Here is a 19,573-nt window from a genome sequence, read left to right on the forward strand (position 1 = left end):
AATTCTGGACATCTAAATAAGACCTGAACCAATTAAGGACTGTTAAATTTTCCACCCTATCTAGAAGTTTTCTATGATCTACAGTGTCAAATGCAGCACTGAGATCTAATAGTACCAGAACTGTATTCAGGGAATTTATTACTCCCTTATCCGCCTTGAACGCAAAGTTCACCATTCATAAATGTTTTATTTTCGACGAGTCGAGGCGGGGCTGCAGCTGCACTTGCCGCAATCTGTCATGTTTTGGATCCCCGGTAGCTACAGTACTGTACAAAAACCAGTACTGTCATGTTTTCAGAATTATACCATTGATGGCCTCGATAGAGAGAGGATATTGGTTGCACCTACGCTATAGTTTGGTAGGGTCACCATTCATTTTAAAATGTTCAGCAGACAACCCCTTTCACCCATCACCAGAGTTTGCATCAGATCATGATCTCCGGTTGATAGTACAGATGCACGGCCAATGTCTTAGAGGCTATTGAAACAATGACACTTTTCAGTGTTAATAATGCATGTGTAGTCAGTCGATAGGAACGTTATTATGATTGCAACCTTATCCTTAGCATAGCTGTAAGGAACCGTCTAGTGAAAATAATCTGTTGTACAGTGACCACCTATAGGTTTTGGGGATTGAAGTCTCCTAGGAAACAGTAGGCCTATACAATTTGGATCAAGATCACAAGATCAGCGAAGACAGGGTCTGGAGATACTGCGTGACATGGAGGACATTATGTTTGATACATGCTGGAATGTCTAGATGAACCCTGTCCATTGCTGAAACTAGATTTGAACTTTACAAGTAAAGTTACTGGGGCTTGCTTCAAGCATGTCCATCTGGTCATGCTTCCAACTTGGACAAATGTATTAATTATTACAAATTGTACTCTTAATATGTTCACCTGGCACACCCAGAAGAGGACTGGTCACCCCTCTGAGCCTGGTTCCTCTCTAGGTTTCTTCCTAAATTTCGGCCTTCTTATCGAGTTTTTCCTAGCCACTGAAATTCAACACTACTGTTGTTTGCTCCTTGGGGTTTAAGGCTGGGTGTTTTGCAAAAGCACTTTGTGACAATTGCTGATGTACAAAAGGCTTTATAATTACATTTGATTGATTGACTGATTGATTGCCAACAGCTTTGCACACTATTTGCAATCTCTCTGGTACTGTATGTATTGTATATGAGACCCAAATGTATCTGAAAGGCAGGAGAATGCTCTATTTCCACCCAGGCCCACCACATTTTTTTTTACTTGTTTGTCAGTGATTGTTAACTTTTCACATGCATTTCGTTACCAGGTGAAGGGAGTTCAGTGCAATTCAGGGTTTATTTTCATTGTAAAGCACATTGAATTGCTTCTATGTATGATTTGTGCTATATAAATAAAGCTTTTCCAGCATCACATCTCCTTCTTGAGAACAGAGGACAAACTGTAATGTACTAATCTTTGAGTTACTACTCTACCTTATAAATGCTTGTGTGCACATATGGTAAACTTACTAAATAGTAAGGAAATTAGGGCTGCAACAACTAATCGATAAAAAAAAAAAAAAACTGAGGATCTCGTACAACGCTATGTACTACTCCCAGGGTAGCATATGGGACTTTTTGGTGGCCCCCAAGAGGTTTTAGAGAGCGCCAAAGGAAAATCACCAGAAACAAAATGAGAATAGCATTTCAAATGCTCTTGGAATGTGATTAATAGCAAGTTATCAAACAACTGTTGAACAAGCAGAACATAAACCAACGTCTGATCCTCTAACCGACGTAATTTTCCCATTTCAGTAATCTCGGTTTTTAAATCCTGTTAATACTTTCCCCTGTTAATAGACTCTGTGCAGCAGCGTAGTGAAGAACTTCCGCTTTTGTCTAGAAGTCAGTATTGCAGTTTCCGGTTTACTTACTAATACTCATTCGCATTAGTAAACACCTAAACTCACAACAAGATGAGTGATGCTGTTGTACGAAGAAAAAAAAAGAAATATAATGTATGTGACTCATTTAAGTTTCAAGGTACAAGTGGGGCATCATTTTAATCAGGAGAATGTCCTCTTTTTAATAAAATATGGCTTGTGCCATTCAATGACTTCAAACGCTAGACTAGAAATAGTCAGACAAGGCGATTTTTTATATACTTCCACATAACGCAGGTTTAAGCGCAATTAATACCATATAGGACCAGATGTTTACTTCCTATGCCAGTTATTCTTTTTCAGTTTCGTTGTGAAATTAGGTTACAGTAGTAAAATAAAAAAAGAGGAGACCTGTTTTGGTGCTTTTTTGAGGCTATGGAATTTTAAGCTTCATTCAGGTTAGAAGAGGCTGAATGAAGGTTCGTTTCAATTCACTTGCTATAGGGATGTGCTAGCGTTTCAGCTCAGCCAGCGTTCTTTTGCCATTTATGAGGCTAGGGTGAATTTTTGTGCGTTCTATTGTCCTGCCTAATACTACACTAAAAAGGAACACGTCGCTAACTAGCTTAGCCGATAGCCGGCTGGCACACCACAGTAAACTACTTACCCTCGTAGTTGTGCAGATAACTCGATAGGTAGAGTTTGAATCCCTTGTTCCGCTTGCTTGTTGGAGCAGGGGACCAGGCATCAACAATTCGATGGACATCACTAATGCTTATTTTAGGCAGGTCTTGGAGACATCTACTAAAAACTTTAATTTTGGGCGATGCTGGTGATTGCCTTAAGTAAACCGGAAAATGATATGCCAACATCTGGCTAAAGCGGAAGTTCGTCCACACGCTTGTGCAGAGCCTATACATACTACCGCGTGTGTAGTCACGTGACTCCGCCCTGTCCTGTCTCTGGCATGGAAGCAATATGCAGGAAAAATCAAACACTGAGTCAACATAGTTTCTTGTCCCAAAGAAAAACGCTGTAGTTTGTACACAGTTGGCTTCAATAAAGACCACACATAACAAAATGATGGCAAATGTAAACACTGCAGAAAAGCAGTTTCAGTGACCAAAGGTAAAACCACCAATCTGTTTCAACACTTGGTGCACAACAACGTTACCGAGTCTGAACAGTACATGGCTCAAAAAAAGAGAGAATGACAAGCGCCTAGCAACAAGTACCTCCACAAAGCAGCTGTCGATAACACAAGCATTTCCAAATGCTATACATTGTGAAAATGATTCAAGATGATGGAAAGAAATAACTGACGCCATTTGATGCTACATCGCAAAGGATATGGCTCCGATAGCTAGTGGAGCGCAGTGGGTTTAAACACATCGTTAAAACTCTCGACCCAAGATACACTGTGCCATCGCGACCATATTTTTCCTAAACTGCGCTGCCCAACATGTACAAAACATGTTGTAAAAAGGTAGCTGCCTGAAGAGAACCTCATGGCCATTACGACAGACAACGGCGTTAATGTTGTCAAAACTGCACAGCTCAACGGATGGACACTGCAACAGCATTTTGTACACAGGCTGCCTCTTGCAATCGGTAAGTGCACATCAGCTTAACATACACAATGCTATGATATTCAATAATTTAATTGGGGATATCTGAGTGGTGACTGGCTGCTATATTCTTTGTTTGTTTATGTGTCAAATGATAATGTCTATATGTTTTTATTACTATTTTATTCTCCTTTTCTTTTCTGTTCTGATGTTCTTGCTAAGCACTTTGTTACATGTGTTTAAAAAGGTGCTATATAAATAATATTTTACTTAAGCACATTAAAAAAATACTGTGACAACAGTAAAAAAAAATGTAAACGTTCATATAGCACCTTATGTGCTTACAATGTGCTTGATTTTAAATGTTACAATGTAAACTTAACATTACAAAACAAAGAAAAAGTAAAACAAAACAAAATTGTTCATTAATCCTAATCAAGGTAAAATGTTAATTAATTAACACAATCAAGATTTAGATTTAAGGTAATATCGTCCAGTCCTATAGACTACCGTGGCCTTGTCAGATCCTTTTATTTAGTTCTTAAAAAAGAGGGTGAAATGCTCTGAAGCAGGATGTGACCTCTGCAACTGACAGTCTCTCCCAAACCCACAAACTCAATCCCCTCCCCCTTCCAATGTTGTAATACAATAGTTTTTTTAAACCAGTTTTGTTAATGGAGTTTCATTTATTCAAGAATTATATACATTTTTGTTTATTAAATGGTCAGAAATAACAGGAAAATGCATAGATTTGTCATAAGGTAACTCATTGGCTTCACTGTACATGGACCAATCATGCTTACTAAAGTGCGTGTCACCCCCCAAAGGCCCATTCTGAGCCAGGTAAAACCCTGACTCCCTTTACAGAATAATGCAAACTGGCACTAACCAGAATATAAAGTAGAGTGGGAGGTCCCGATGCACAACTGAGTAAGAGGACAAATACATTAGAGTGTCTAGTTTGAGAAACAGACGCCTAACAGGTCCTCGACTGGCAGCTTCATTAAATAGCTCCCGCAAAACACCAGTCTCAATGTCAACAGTGAAGAGGCGATTCTGGGATGGTGGCCTTCTTGGCAGAGTTGCAATGAAAAAGCTATATCTCAGACTGGCCAATAAAAAGAAAAGATTAAGAAGGGCAAATGAACACAGACACTGGACAGAGGAAGAACAGATTATTTTTTTTATGGGCAGACAAATCTATGTTTGAGGTGTTCAGATCACAAATACGAACATTCGTGAGATGCAGACCAAATGAAAAGATGCTGGAGGAGTGCTGGATGCCATCTGTCAAGCGTGTTGGAGGCAATGTGATGGTCTGGGGGTGCTTTGGTGTTGGTGAAGTGGGAGATTTAGATGGTTAAAGAGGTCTTGAAGAAGGAAGGCTATTGCTCCATGTGCAACTCCATGCCATACCCAGTGGATGGCGCTTGATTGGGGACAATTTCCTTCTACAACAGAACAATGCCCAAAGCACAGCTCCAAACCATGAAGAAGGAGTATTTTGTTTATAACAGAGTGGCCAGCACAGTCACCGGATTTTAACCTTATTGAGCTGTTGTGGGAGTAGCTTGACCATATGGTACATAAATCCACATCAAGCCAATCCAAATTGTGGGAGGTGCTTCAGGAAGCATGGGCTGAAATCTCTTCAGATTACCTCAACAAAATGACAACTAGAATGCCAAAGGTCTGTAAGGCTGTCATTGCTGCAAAAGGAGGATTCTTTGGCGAAAGCAAAGTTTGAAGGACAAACAAGGACATTAAATATAAGTATTTCTAAACTTGTCAACGACTATATTTCCTATTCAAACTCATTTCATGTAGGTTTTTATGAAAAACAAGGACATTTCTAAGTGACCCCAAATTTTTTAACAGTAGTGTGTATATATCCACCAAATATATTGTGGATAATAATCCAAATATCAATTTAAGACAATTTTTTTTAACACTATTAATAAAATTGAATCTTTCAGCTGCTAACAATTAAATGTACAATTTATCCCAAACAGTAAAGAAATTGCTGTACATATTATCGACAACTGATAAAGAAACTAGCATATCATTTCTAACGGCCAATATAGTTATTAGTGTTAGAAACTTAATCCAACTGAAACATCAGCTGTTTACTTTCCACTACATCCTCTCTGCGGACAAACAAAACTGTGCCCTTACTTAAAGCATACATATATTTACATTGATTTTAAGAACATTTAATCCCTTTGCAGCAACACTACTGCCAGATAATGTTCCCTTATCCTTTACAGTTTAAATTAGCATAAAATTACTTTTATCAATTTATATTTATGATAGATTTATTACATAGCTCAATGTACAATTATCTGTTTAGAACAGAGACACATCTCCCCTACCTTATTTTTTACCTAGGCCAATATCTGCTTGGTGTGTCTCCCGGTAACAGAACTTAGCCAAACTCATCCAAAGCAGATAATTTCCTTTTTAGGCCTAAAACTCATTATTATTTTATTGAAGTAAGATTTATTTAGTTCATTGTCACATCCATTATAATTCATTGCACTCCAACATTTTTATTTAGAATCCCACATTACACAGGTACATTTTGGACAACGAGTTATCAAAAAAAGAAATGGAAAATCCCTTACCGTGATAATCTGTGTCGACTGTTTTCGAAGAATTGTACCCAATGGTCTCGTGTAGATTTAGGGTTCCTGTGGAAGGAATTTGTATATGGACAACAAGGATTGAAAAGTAAAGCTGAGTTCTTTAATAGTGTACATGCACATGGGAGAAAGTCAATTCCTAGCTGGGATCGTATGGTGTGGGATTCCTCTTTTATATCAGGAAGACAGTGAATGAGAAAACTATCAATGTCAGTGGTGAGAAGAACAAAATGAAAAGATATTTCATCCTGGCAGACAGGGTACTCCGATGACACCCCCTGTCACAAAGACCAAAAGGTTAACAAGAGAACATTTCTGGCCCAATCAAGTCATAAAGATCCTTAAGATAGCAAAGAACCTAAACAGGTCCACCAGCAAAGGCCACTATATTATCTTTTACAGATTTCACATCAAAAGAGTACAACCATAGGTCTAGGAACTATCATACTGTTTATGAGCAATTAAAGAAGGATAAGATAGTGAAGAGGTACTGTTCTGAGGAAGCAACAAGTATAAGTACATTTCTCCCACAATGGGCATGGAATACAGTGCTTTATGGACAGTGCTGCAACTGCCAGAAGTATGTCTGCTTCTTTCTCTCTCTAAAATACTCTCTGTCCGTCTATCTGTCTCTCTGTCTGTGTTTGTGGTTAAACAAGATGCTTCCATACCTGGTGATGGACATTCTGGCTGCTTATCCCGGAGTTCCTGGGTTGTTTGTGGCTGCAGCATACAGCGGCACCTTAAGGTGACTTTACCCCGGAGCGACTCAAACAGACAATGCCTGGTCACTTATTTTCTAGGTGGCAAAATTCTCAATGGAATTTCTCATTTAACCCCCAACCTCATTAACTCCTGTCCAGGGTCCCAAATAAGGACTGTGGTTTACATATTGACTATGGCTGCTCTACTCCAACAACAACATGCAATTCTTCACTACTGTCGACCCTTTCAATGCATGTGTTGGATCATGACTTTTACAGACAAATCCTTATCTGTTGTGTCCATTTCAGTACTGTGTCCTCCAGCATCAATGCACTGGTAGCTGTTACTGTAGAGGACTTTATCAGGCCAGTATGGAAGAACTTGACTGAGAAACAGCTGTCCTGGATTAACATGGGCCTCAGTGAGTTTCACCTAAAACACTGGAGAGGGAGGGAGAATGTGACAGAAGTGATCGGTTAGATTTCTTTGAAGTAAACGCTAACGTATTTTTACATGTAAATCAGTTTGACGTCACAATATGTGTATGGAGAATTGATTTACCTTCTGGTCCTACTCCAGGTGTTTTCTTTGGGTTTCTGTGTATTGGAATGGCTGGAGTAGCATCACTGATGGGGAGCATTCTGCAGGTAGGAAACCAATAATCAGCTCTATACCACCACCTGCTGTCTGGCAGCTTTACCTCTAGTTTCTAATATTTTCCTTTTTTAGGCAGCCCTGTCCATATTTGGAATGATCAGCGGACCACTTCTTGGACTTTACCTGTTAGGCATGTTCTGGCGCACTGCAAACGCTACAGTAGGTATCTCTAATCACATTTACATCAGTGTTTTAATTCACTGTCTTTTTTAATTTACTTAAACGGAAATCAGCATCTACACAACAGAAAATGATGAATGCAAAACGCAAGAATTCTGAAGACTACCACATTAGGGTTCATGTAAAGAAGTCCTGACAAACAAATGTGTGATGTTGACACACCATAATGACATTGAAATGTATATCCATGTTCTGAGACAGCTTCCCGTTGCCTTTCAGGGGGGACTTGTCGGTCTAGTTGTGGGCCTTGTTGTCACTCTCTGGGTGGGGATTGGAGGGCAGATATACCCACCTTTAGATGATAAGACCAAGCCCCTGCCAATCAGTGTGGCGGGCTGTAACCGCACACAGGACCTGAACTTCACCACCGTGACCCCATGGACCAGCCTAGCAACACTGACTCCCCTGCCCGAGTGAGTAAAGTAACTTTAAACTCAGTCTCCATTCACCTCGTGTACACAACTATTGACCTGAGTTCTGTTGTGCTTAATGGGCTTGGGATGTTAAACCAGTAAGCAAGCTCTTTTTGTTAAAGTCAGCCCGATATCACCAAACTACTCTACATTTAACATTCAACTCCTTTAGCAGACGCTCTTACAGTTAGTACATTGATCTTATGATAGTTAGGAGGGTCAACCCCTCAATTTAGTAGTAAATAGATCTTACCCAATCGGTAAAGTCAATGTGTAATCGGGGCTGAGATGAAGGTGCTCTTCCTCTCGTCGTCGCAGTTATCGTCCGGCCCTGGCAGACGAGTGGTACTCCCTGTCCTACCTGTACCTTAGTGTTCTGGGCACTTTGGTGACTGTGATTGTGGGCCTGGTGGTGAGTGCTATCACAGGTGAGGTTTCCTCCTTCAGCTCCCAGTGGTGGCCCCTTGATGCCCCAATTGTGTTGTTTTAAAACATATTTTATTGGTTCATAGTTTCTATTTAACATTCTGATGAAAGTGTGTTAAGTGTTTACATATAACAGTTTAAAAATATATTGTTAAATAAAAGCTTTTCAGTTACCTACAGTACTGATCTAGTCTCACAGAAGCTCTGGCTGCTGCCAAGGGAGAGCACTGCACCAATGTGGTAATAGGGATTTCATCATGACTTTTACAGCACACTTTTTCTTAAACTTCCTAAATCGCTTGAAATATTTATTGGACTGTGTCCTTATGCATGCAATTCTGTAACTCAGAGAAAGCAGGGTTGAGGTAGCACGAGTGCAGTGTCAGAGGGTTTCCCCCTCTTTGATAGAATGATATTCTCTGGGAAAGAATGCTATATATTACTGTAAGTCATGAATAGGTATCCTGTATTTTATCCTGAAGACATCCACTTGTTCCATGTTGCACACGCACACCATATTTCCCAAATACATATGGTATGCAGAACAACAACAATGAAGGACTAAACCTCTTAGTGGTGCATTTTATGTAAGATTCACAATACAACATGCTCCAACTTGCACTGTTGTAGCCCTTGTTCCCTATCAAGCTATTCAATATGGTAGTCAATGTATGAACTAGCTGTCAGCTGAACATATATCTGAACCATTCCCAAATTGTCCTTGGCATGGTGTCATGATAGCTAACAATCTGCGTCAACTGTACTGGGGCTAGCTAGAAAGATCTCAGTACTGGTAAGCTCTGTTTGATTTTGATTTTAGATGTGTGTTATGGATTTTAGATGAGAGAAATTCTCCTCCGGTACTGCTTCACTGAGTGATTATTAGACTTTTGACAGTGTGATTATCAGGAGATTGTCAAATGCTTCAAACTCAATTTAAGCTGATCTGCAGATATCTCAGAACATATTTCATAGTCAGCATTAATTGTCATTGTTTTTCCTTGTTGATGTCTTTGCCATTATATTGTGAGCTAAACCCATGCTTGCTACTGCCAGCATTACATATTACACTGTTAGTCTCCCTGTGTTGGGTTTGCCAAGGTGGTTGCAAGCAGGAGAAGCTACGCTCCGATCTCTTTGTAATAAGAAGTGATCTATTCTGCGCCGGTTGCGGCAAGGACCCAGAGGTAAAGCCCCTCCCTTCCTACACCTTCTCTTTCTCACACTATAAACTTAGACCTGTATTCATATTTGGTGAGTATTGGTATTCTAACTGGGTCCTGGTGTGGCCTTCCATAGGTATCGAATCTTGAAATCAATGAAAAGGCAGAGGCAGACCTAAAGAAGGGATCGGACAATGCTGGATTTGTAGACCCTCTGTTTAACCCCATTGAAAAGGTTATGGAGATGGGCACTAAGTTGTGATGTTACCATCAGTCTAACTACACCATCAGCTAGAGTGCCCCAAGAGAACAATTTGTTCTCTCAAGTTTGTGTCATTTGGCACAAAATTAATTGCTAAGTAAAGGAAGACCAAGAGTTTAATTAAATATAAAGATTAATGAAGAACTTTGTAACAAACTGATTTCTAAGAAATGCATTTTACATTGACATTTTTGTAATTTAGCGGATAATAATTTAGAGAGAGACATGCATTAAAGGAGGAATGTGTCTATTTTTTTTTGCATTTTCATTAGAGAAAATGTCCATAATATATCTGCATTAATAGTGGAATGAAAGTGTTATACAATGTTCTTTTCTCCCAGAAAAGACTTTGGGTCCCTTACAGCCTGCATGCAGATTGTATGGTTTCAACATTTCTTCCAACATTGTTATTAGGAGACAAGGTCGTCGTCTCCTTCAGCTCATTAAACAATAGCAGACGAGAGCATTGTAGTTGCTGATTGCTAAAGTTCTATACAATCCAAATTTATTTTCATACAAAAAAAATCAAGCAGAATAGTGCTGGGAATCCATGTGTAATCTATAAAATATCTTTCAACAATAAGTAAATATTGTTTTTATAGTTGTTTGAAGTTCGTTGACCCAATCTGAAACTGAAAGAGTAGCAGGAGTGTGAAGCAGGAAGGGTTGATTTGAATGTTTTAATACTTTTTACTTCAATTAATCTACAATCCAAAACAAGACCTAGATCTTGCTGTGCACATTACAGCCATGTAAAGCAACATTTTATTTAAGTATGTCTTATTTACATTTTTTATTAAATTCAAATGAAATGACTTGTCACTGCAAATAATGTACTTTTAATATTAAGCATTTTGATTATGTAAATCCATTGTGTTTTACAGATATGTCTTATACTAATTTTGGGAATATAAAGATTGTTCCGAAATGCATACCAGTTCATTAGCTTGTTTTACTTGGTTGTTTCATTTTTGCTTTGTTGTTTCATAAAAAGCTTGTTTGTAAATTAAGTTAGACACAAATGCATAATTATTAAAAATATATATTTCAAAACAAATGTGTTTTAAACCATTATGTAACTGAATCATGCTCCAGGGATTTTATTTCAATTAAAAGTTGGTCATCAAGTATCTAGGACAGGCACTTGGGGTGGGAGAGGTTAAGGCCTGCGTTTTTACCACATCTTTCAGTGATGGAAAAAACATTTATCAACCTTTTTCTTTGATGTAAAACAATGGCTAACATGGATGTTCTTCATCTAGATCAAGAAAGGTTTATTTAATGCACACATCTTTACTCACTGATTTCAAACGCTCTTCACTGAATGGCATGGGGCTGAAGAAGAGTAACACCTTGTTCCCTTCCTCAGTAAAAGGTAATGTACAAAATCCAAGGTCATTTACATAATCCGCAGTAGCGTGGTCTAGACTGAGACACATCAAACACACCTTGTGCGGACCCTTGACAGTGATATATAACCTGCATGAGCCAGGACACAGGCACAAAGCCAGAGGAGATCTGCAAGTCTTTTTGCAAACTTCTATAGTAATTATATTTTGATTTTTGTCTTTCATATTGTCTTATCCAGTCTAACCATAGTATCAGTTTTTTAACATTTCAGTACATGGCAGCCAGAAGTCCAGTCCTCATGCTATGTTCACTTTCTTGTTATTTTTACTCATTCTTGATTTTTTATTTTTTTACATTATATATTTACATATAACCAAAATAACTAATACTGAGCCATCCAAAAGCTTTACCATGTTTAAATTAAGTCCCTTATCTCCAAGTGTTCTCATTGATGTTAATGATTATAGGGAGGATTATCTCGGTCTCTTACAGACGTGGAGTTGTAACACATGACAGGGATATTTCTATCTATACTTACTGTACAGTGCATTCAGAAGCATTCAGACACCTTCACTTTTTCAACATTTTGTTACATTCCAGCCTTATTGTAAAATGGTTGTAAATTTATAAGAAAAAACTGAAATATCACATTTACAGTGGGGAGAACAAGTATTTGATACACTGCTGATTTTGCAGGTTTTCCTACTTACAAAGCATGTAGAAGTCAGTCATTTTTATCATAAGTACACTTCAACTGTGAGAGACAGAATCTAAAACAAACATCCACATGGTTAAGACCAAACCAGACATTGTCAAATCTTAGTGGAAGACTGGACACTCCAATTTACAGTAATATATATATATATATACATATTTTTCTTTTACTGTTGTTATTTATGTGATGGGAAGGTTAGTGGTGTACTACCATTTTCTGCATGACAAAGTGGCTTCCATTCCACTGACAGGCTGATGGGTATAACACACTTGTATAGGCAGATTTTTTTTTACAATGTCAGAAGGCGATGCCCCGACACTTCTCTGCAGTTTTGTTACATGATGATTAACTAACCTATGTATTTAGGGTAAGCCGATATTAAAAGTGAATTCTGCAATTCTTATATAGCGAGTAAAGAAGACTTACTGAATATTGGACAGCTGTTATTGGGATCCTAGGACATTTACATAAAGTCATTTCTTTCCTATTATAAGCTTGACACTACTTATTCATGTTGACTGACAAATTATCTGCAATCATGTTGTATTCTTTAAAGACAGAATATTTTCACATGAAGGATTAATTTTCTACCAAATGTAAATACCAGTGCAACACCTGCTCTTGAATTCACCTACAATTCATACAAATCTGAAACATTTTGTTAATTGAAAAAAAGAAAATTAAACATTAGCTAGCAGTCAACTTGTGAAAATATTTGGTAATGAGATGAGGCAATGACAGATACAGTTGTGAAATACTTGAAAGCATGCTGACTATTTTTGGAATGGAATATTGCACTGTGTCCATTATACAAGTCAAATAACAAAGTGCTAATGAAAATGTGTCAGCCTCACCCCAAAAATATGAATTCAGGAATAAGATTTTTTTCCAATTAAACAACCAGTTATGACTTTACCAAAACAGTGTTGAGACTGTAGAGCTGTAAATTGATACACTACTGAAAAGCCTACATATCTTTCCTTCCTGACTAGGAACATATTTAAAATGTGTAATTCATGTGTAAAAATCCTACAAAATGTTGCATTTCTCTGCGGTATGTGGACCCTCCATGTATCTGCCAAATAGTAAATATACAGTTCAAATTGCTATATAATCAATAATGGGACAAAAGCTTACCTTTTAGAAAAAGCTGTTATGTACATTATTATCATAAGGATATGGAAAAAAAATTATCTCCATGATACAAAACAATGAACGTTTGCACAATCTGCCCTTTTCCCCTTTTTCCCATGTCTGTTGTTCTGAAGCCATCTGGTCATCCAAGCTCGATTTTCTACCTAATGAACGTGCATCAAGCATATGTTTCCATCAATCAACTAATAGCTGTATTTGTTTCAAGGTCCTGTACACAGGAATGGTTATCAACGCCACTGCCCTTGGACTAAAACAAAGTAAGTCATTTGCAAACTATTTCTTTAACGTGTCTTCATCGATTCATAAGAAAAGTTTTTAATGTTTTCACTGAGGGTAAATAGGTAGTCAGGACTTGTTCTACAATATCCACTGATTAAATTGGTTAAGAATAGATGCAATCAATGGCCCAGAGGGGGATATACAATGTTGCTAATTGAAAACATCACACAGGATTCATGTTTATCTACTCTCTGTTCATGGAAGAGGACTATTATTTGGTCAAGTCCCATCCACTGGTCTGTGAATGTGTGTTACAGTCACAGGGCTGGACCTCTGGGGAGTGCGGGTGGCAACTGGGGTTGTGTGCATCATCTACTGTACGCTGGTATACTTTTTAAAATGTTTAATAATTTAGAATCTCTTATCCAGAACAACACTCGACTGTTCAGGGCAAACTCTAGTCATGTTCGGAAAACCCCCCAGAACCTATCTTTAAACACAGCATTTTTGTGCATATAAGGCAACAACATACTGCCTCCATGTTGGATTGAAGTTCACAGGGAGGTCTGAAGGTGATATGGACAGATGTGTTCCAGATGCTCATCAGGTAAGCAGACCTTACCGTCATGGCCGGGGCAAGGGCAGATCTGTGACGACTGTTGCCAGGGAGGCAGGCTTGATGCATTTGAATACAATGTCCAAAGTCCATGTTTTATCGCTGGCACATAAAGACATTTTCTACTGAAGTGTTTACTTATCTTCTTCTGTAGTTTTGCAAGTTACACTGCCAGAAATATGTTTTTCTTTCTCTCTCAAAAATTCTGTCTATCTCTCTGTGTGGTTAGATAGTGAAGAGGTAGTATTCTGAGAAAGCATTAAATAAGTATAAGACCTTTCTCCCACAATGGGCATGGACTACAGTGCTTTATGGAAAGTGCTACAACTGCCAGAAGTGTGTGTTGATTTCTTACTCTCTAAAATATTGTCTGTCTGTGGTTAAACAAGATGCTTCCATACAGTGTACGAAAGTATATTTTTGGTTCCCCTGCTAAGGGGACAGGTAGATGAAAAAATCCACCAGCCCAGCATATTTTTTACCGGCCAAAATAATAAACTGCCTTTGTGTCACAAAAAACAACTAATCACCACAGCTTCGGCATCATACTGTTGCCAGCTTCTTAAAACTCCTTTATCTACAAAACTCAATTTGATTCAGCCCCTCCCTATCTTAATAACATTTTAAAGCTAATTTCCTGAAATTCAATTTTTTTCCCCATGAAGCTGAGAACAATGGTTCTGCAAACATTGTATACACATTCAGCATTGTAGATGTAGCAGTATTCCTATATAATTATTGTGGCAACAAAATGGTCTGAGAATAGCCCATCAACAAAATTACATGTCACATTGTTTTGGATGTTTCACAGATATCCTTGTCTTATGAAATCAGTTTTCATAATTTCCTTTTCTAATGTAGACTTTGTAATGACTCCTGGTGGTGAATAGGGGATAGCAGGTACAATCTGAACTGGGCAGGTACAATTTGAAATGTTATTCAGGATCAAAACCACTTGCCCTATTTTCCTACAGGTTAAAAATCCCTAAATCAAATCCTTGCTCATCGCTGTACTCTCTGTTGGTTGAGTCACTGTCTCACTACTCTCTGGGCCACTCATCTCTCTGTTGGTTGAGTCACTGTCTCACTACTCTCTGGGCCACTCATCTCTCTGTTGGTTGAGTCACTGTCTCACTACTCTCTGGGCCACTCATCTCTCTGTTGGTTGAGTCACTGTCTCACTACTCTCTGGGCCACTCATCTCTCTGTTGGTTGAGTCACTGTCTCACTACTCTCTGGGCCACTCATCTCTCTGTTGGTTCAGTCACTGTCTCACTACTCTCTGGGTCACTCGTCTCTCTGTTGGGTCAATCACTGTCTCACTACTCTCTGGGCCACTCTGTCTCTCTGTTGGGTCAATCACTGTCTCACTACTCTCTGGGCCACTCTGTCTCTCTGTTGGGTCAATCACTGTCTCACTACTCTCTGGGCCACTCTGTCTCTCTGTTGGTTCAGTCACTGTCTCACTACTCTCTGGGCCACTCTGTCTCTCTGTTGGGTCAATCACTGTCTCACTACTCTCTGGGCCACTCTGTCTCTCTGTTGGGTCAATCACTGTCTCACTACTCTCTGGGCCACTCTGTCTCTCTGTTGGGTCAATCACTCTCTCACTACTCTCTGGGCCACTCTGTCTCTCTGTTGGGTCATTCACTGTCTCACTACTCTCTGGGCCACTCATCTCTCTGTTGGTTGAGTCACTGTCTCACTACTCTCTGGGCCACTCATCTCTCTGTTGGTTGAGTCACTGTCTCACTACTGTCTGGGTCACTCTGTCTCTCTGTTGGTTGAGTCACTGTCTCACTACTCTCTGGGTCACTCTGACAATGAAATGTTTAGGATTTCTGGTCACCTTGCTAACGTTGTTTCCATTCATGGCCTCTTACTCTGAGAGTTACGGTATTCACCCCATGTAAGAATTACGATACAGTGGGGAGAACAAGTATTTGATACACTGCAGATTTTGCAGGTTTTCCTACTTACAAAGCATGTAGAAGTCTGTAATTTTTATCATAAGTACACTTCAACTGTGACAGACAGAATCTAAAACAAAAATCACATTGTATGATTTTTAAATAATTAATTTGCATTTTATTGCATGACATAAGTATTTAATCACCTACCAACCAGTAAGAATTCCGGCTCTCACAGACCTGTTCGTTTTTCTTTAAGAAGCCCTCCTGCTCATTACCTGTATTAACTGCACCTGTTTGAACTTGTTACCAGTATAAAAGAGAGAGCTGTGTAAGGACATCAGGGATGAAATTGTAGACCTGCACAAGGCTGGGATGGGCTACAGGACAATAGACAAGCAGCTTGGTGAGAAGCCATCAACTGTTGGTGCAATTATTAGAAAATGGAAGAAGTTCAAGATGACAAGTCAATATCCCTCGGTCTGGGGCTCCATGCAAGGTCTCACCTCGTGGGGCATCAATGATCATGAGGAAGGTGAGGGATCAGCCCAGAACTTCACGACAGGACCGGGTCAATGACATGAAGAGAGCTGGGACCACAGTCTCAAAGAAAACCATTAGTAACACACTATGCCATCATGGATTACAATCCTGCAGCGCATGCAAGGTCCCCCTGCTCAAGCCAGCGCATGTCCAGGCCCGTCTGAAGTTGCCAATGACCATCTGGATGATACTGAGGAGGAATGGGAGAAGGTCATGTGGTCTGATGAGCTTTTTGGTCTAAACTGCACTCGCCGTGTTTGGAGGAAGAAGAAGGATGAGTACAACCCCAAGAACACCATCCCAACCGTGAAGCATGGAGGTGGAAACATCATTCTTTGTGGATGCTTTTCTGCAAAGGGGACAGGACGACTGCATCGTATTGAGGTGAGGATGGATGGGGCCATGTATCGCGAGATCTTTGCCAACAACCTCCTTCCCTCAGTAAGAGCATTGAAGATGGGTCTTGGCTGGCATTGACAGTGACCCGAAACACACAGCCAGGGCAACTAAGGAGTGGCTCCGTAAGAAGCATCTCAAGGTCCTGGAGTGGCCTAGCCAGTCTCCAGACCTGAACCCAATAGAAATTTTTTTGAGGGAGCTGAAAGTCTGTATTGCCAAGAAACAGCCCTGAAACCTGAAGGATCTGGAGGTCTGTATGGAGGAGTGGGCCAAAATCCCAGCTGCAGTGTGTGCAAACCTGGTCAAGAACTACAGGAAACGTATAATCTCTGTAATTGCAAACAAAGGTTTCTGTACCAAATATTAAGTTCTGCTTTTCTGATGTATCAAATGCTTATGTAATGCAGTAAAATGCAAATTAATTACTTTAAAACCATACAATGTGATTTTTTGGATTTTTATTTTAGATTCCGTCACTCACAGTTGAAGAGTACTTATGATAAAAATTACAGACTTCTACATGCTTTGTAAGTGGGAAACACTGCCGAGTTTGAAGGTTATCAAACACTTGTTCTCCCCACTCTATTTCGCCTTTTTCCATAGTTTTACAGAAAGAATATGACCACATTATCTATCTACCTGTCTAATCATTCACAAAATTAAAACGCAGGCAGCAGCATTACCATGACTAACTTTTAAACCTGCAGACAACGTAGCTAATAGACAATGATCAGCCCGTGAAATTTCCCTTGCTTCAAATATCCTCACCGTTTCACCGTCAGTACAGAAACTATTATCTTTCTACGGTGCTAGCTAGCAGCTACCAGATCCTGGCAATTCTGCCCAAGGTCAGAAGAACGAGTTTACGACCGGATTGGCTATCGAACGGCTAACGTCGCTCCATACTACTGTATTCCTTCAAAAATGTATGCATATTTTCTCATGTCCTCTGAGCCATCATGCCAGATTTTGTATTACATAACCATTTTGGTGCATTTGTCGCTTGGTAGGTGTTAATTTCGGACCCTGCTTCCATACCTGTTGATGGATATTCTGGCTGCTTATCCCGGAATTCCTGGGATGTTTGCAGGGTTGGGTAGGTTACTTTTTAAATGTAATTCGTTACAGTTACAAGTTACCTGTCCACATTTGTTATCAGTAATGTAACTTTTTGATGACTCAGATTCAGTAACGTAATCTGATTACTTTCATATTAGGAGGCATTAGAAAATATATGCCGATACCACGTCATGGAAACACTAAGTAAAAATGTGATGGTTGTGTCGCGTCTGGACGCATTAGTATAGAATATAGAACTCAGATTGGTAGAGCGGGAAGATGAAGATGTCCGCAATGACACAAGTATAATGCAAGCTCTGCTCTGCTAAATTGTCAAGAGGAGTAAAGGAGAAACACAAATTTAAAACCAGCAATTTGATAAAACATTGTTAGAAAAAACACAGCGCAGACTTGTAATGTTAGCAGCACAGAACCATAAAACAGCTCATTCCAACACTGGAGAAGCTAAATAAAATGTCCAGAGACAGTCTGCTTGGTAGAAAGAAAATAAAGAGCATAGCATGAAAACATTCAATGAATCGTGCACAGTTTATTATAACACAAACATCAGAGCAGAGCAACAACGTTCAGAATACCCAACTAGCTAGTGAGGTCAGAGAAAAGTTAATGGCTGTGTCTGTGCATGCGCACGTTTGTGTTGAACTGTGTGTAAGTAAGTGGCTGTCATAAAGGTAGCCATCGTCTGAGCGACAACCCTAAAGGTAAGAAGCTAGCTAGCTAACTGCCACAACCCGCTACAATGGATTAGCGTCATGCAGCAACAATATAAGACTTCAGATTTTCGTATTTGTCCTTCAAAATAAAAGACTGTGATCAGGGCCATTTGGGTGATTTCTTTTATCATTATGATTTAAAAAGGAGCCAAAAAAACTCTGTCACAATAAATGGCTTCATATTCACTATCCTTAAATAAAAAACAGTTTTCTGCGTGATCAGTCATGTTTTCAAAATCAATGCCAAAAATGCACAATTTCTGCCAGGGTATGCAATCTTATGAGCACAACTGTAGCTGGCCAATAACGGAATTTGCATTTTATCTCATAGGTTATGACCAGTGCCTTTGGAAAGGGTTTCTAAACCATTGCTTTCTACTTCAATGATTGGGTTCCATCTCTACATTACATGCCAAAGGTCTGTCAGATATTCAGCTGTTCCAATTAATCAAATAACCCTCGACCGTTCAGAATCTGTTTATCTAAACATAACCCAAAATCGAATGATCTATAAGCCTATTGTGTTATTTGTTTTCATGTTTTTAATTGCTTTCTAATTCATTCATTGCTTCAAAACATTGTTGAAAAATAAATGACAATTTCTCAAAAAGGGTATTGACATTATTGTATATAAAAATCTAAATATCCGTAGCTTTTCGAGCGTACACTAAATCTGAGGTAGTCTGATATTTTGCTCCACAACCACCAACATTGTCAAAACGTTGCAGAAACCCCCGCACGCAAATACGTTTTACCCGCACGAATGCAAATGAAAGAAACAAACTGTGATTATACACCTGCACTCTTAGCTTAAAGTCAATGTCGTCAGCAGGCAATGATAACCAGTGGATGCAATTTTCTGAAATGCAAAGCAAGCAGAATCAACTCCGTTTGGACGGAGTTGAGGTGGCTTTGTCAAATGCAAATCATCTTTCGGCAAAGTGCTGACTTCACTCCAGAACGACTCAGACAATGGCCTCATTCATGAAACGTGCGTACGATC

The 19,573-nt window shown here is 39.2% G+C and overlaps 1 protein-coding gene and 1 long non-coding RNA gene across 3 annotated transcripts in view; both read left to right on the plus strand.

Moving 5' to 3' along the window:
- slc5a8l (solute carrier family 5 member 8, like) overlaps positions 1–10,885 on the plus strand; it is a 39,090-nt gene extending 28,205 nt beyond the window's left edge. Inside the window, exons 8-15 of the mRNA XM_029114177.2 lie at positions 6,724–6,812; positions 7,078–7,190; positions 7,349–7,416; positions 7,499–7,585; positions 7,826–8,019; positions 8,338–8,447; positions 9,547–9,632; positions 9,745–10,885. Of these exons, the coding sequence (XP_028970010.1) occupies positions 6,724–6,812; positions 7,078–7,190; positions 7,349–7,416; positions 7,499–7,585; positions 7,826–8,019; positions 8,338–8,447; positions 9,547–9,632; positions 9,745–9,870 (873 nt within the window). The 3' untranslated portion in view covers positions 9,871–10,885. The remainder of the gene's footprint in view (positions 1–6,723; positions 6,813–7,077; positions 7,191–7,348; positions 7,417–7,498; positions 7,586–7,825; positions 8,020–8,337; positions 8,448–9,546; positions 9,633–9,744) is intronic.
- Positions 10,886–11,990: 1,105 nt separating this feature from the next.
- Positions 11,991–18,943, plus strand: LOC105023675. 2 transcript variants are annotated; one of them, XR_828990.3, is made up of 5 exons: positions 11,991–12,069; positions 13,296–13,347; positions 13,627–13,916; positions 17,788–17,873; positions 18,902–18,943. It is a non-coding gene; the product is annotated as an uncharacterized LOC105023675 (long non-coding RNA). The 2 variants fall into 2 exon arrangements; XR_828989.3 differs by having other exon boundaries at positions 13,830–13,916.
- The last annotated feature ends 630 nt before the right edge of the window (positions 18,944–19,573 follow it).

Source organism: Esox lucius, chromosome 17 (genome assembly GCF_011004845.1).
Source record: "Esox lucius isolate fEsoLuc1 chromosome 17, fEsoLuc1.pri, whole genome shotgun sequence".
Lineage (NCBI taxonomy): Eukaryota > Metazoa > Chordata > Actinopteri > Esociformes > Esocidae > Esox > Esox lucius.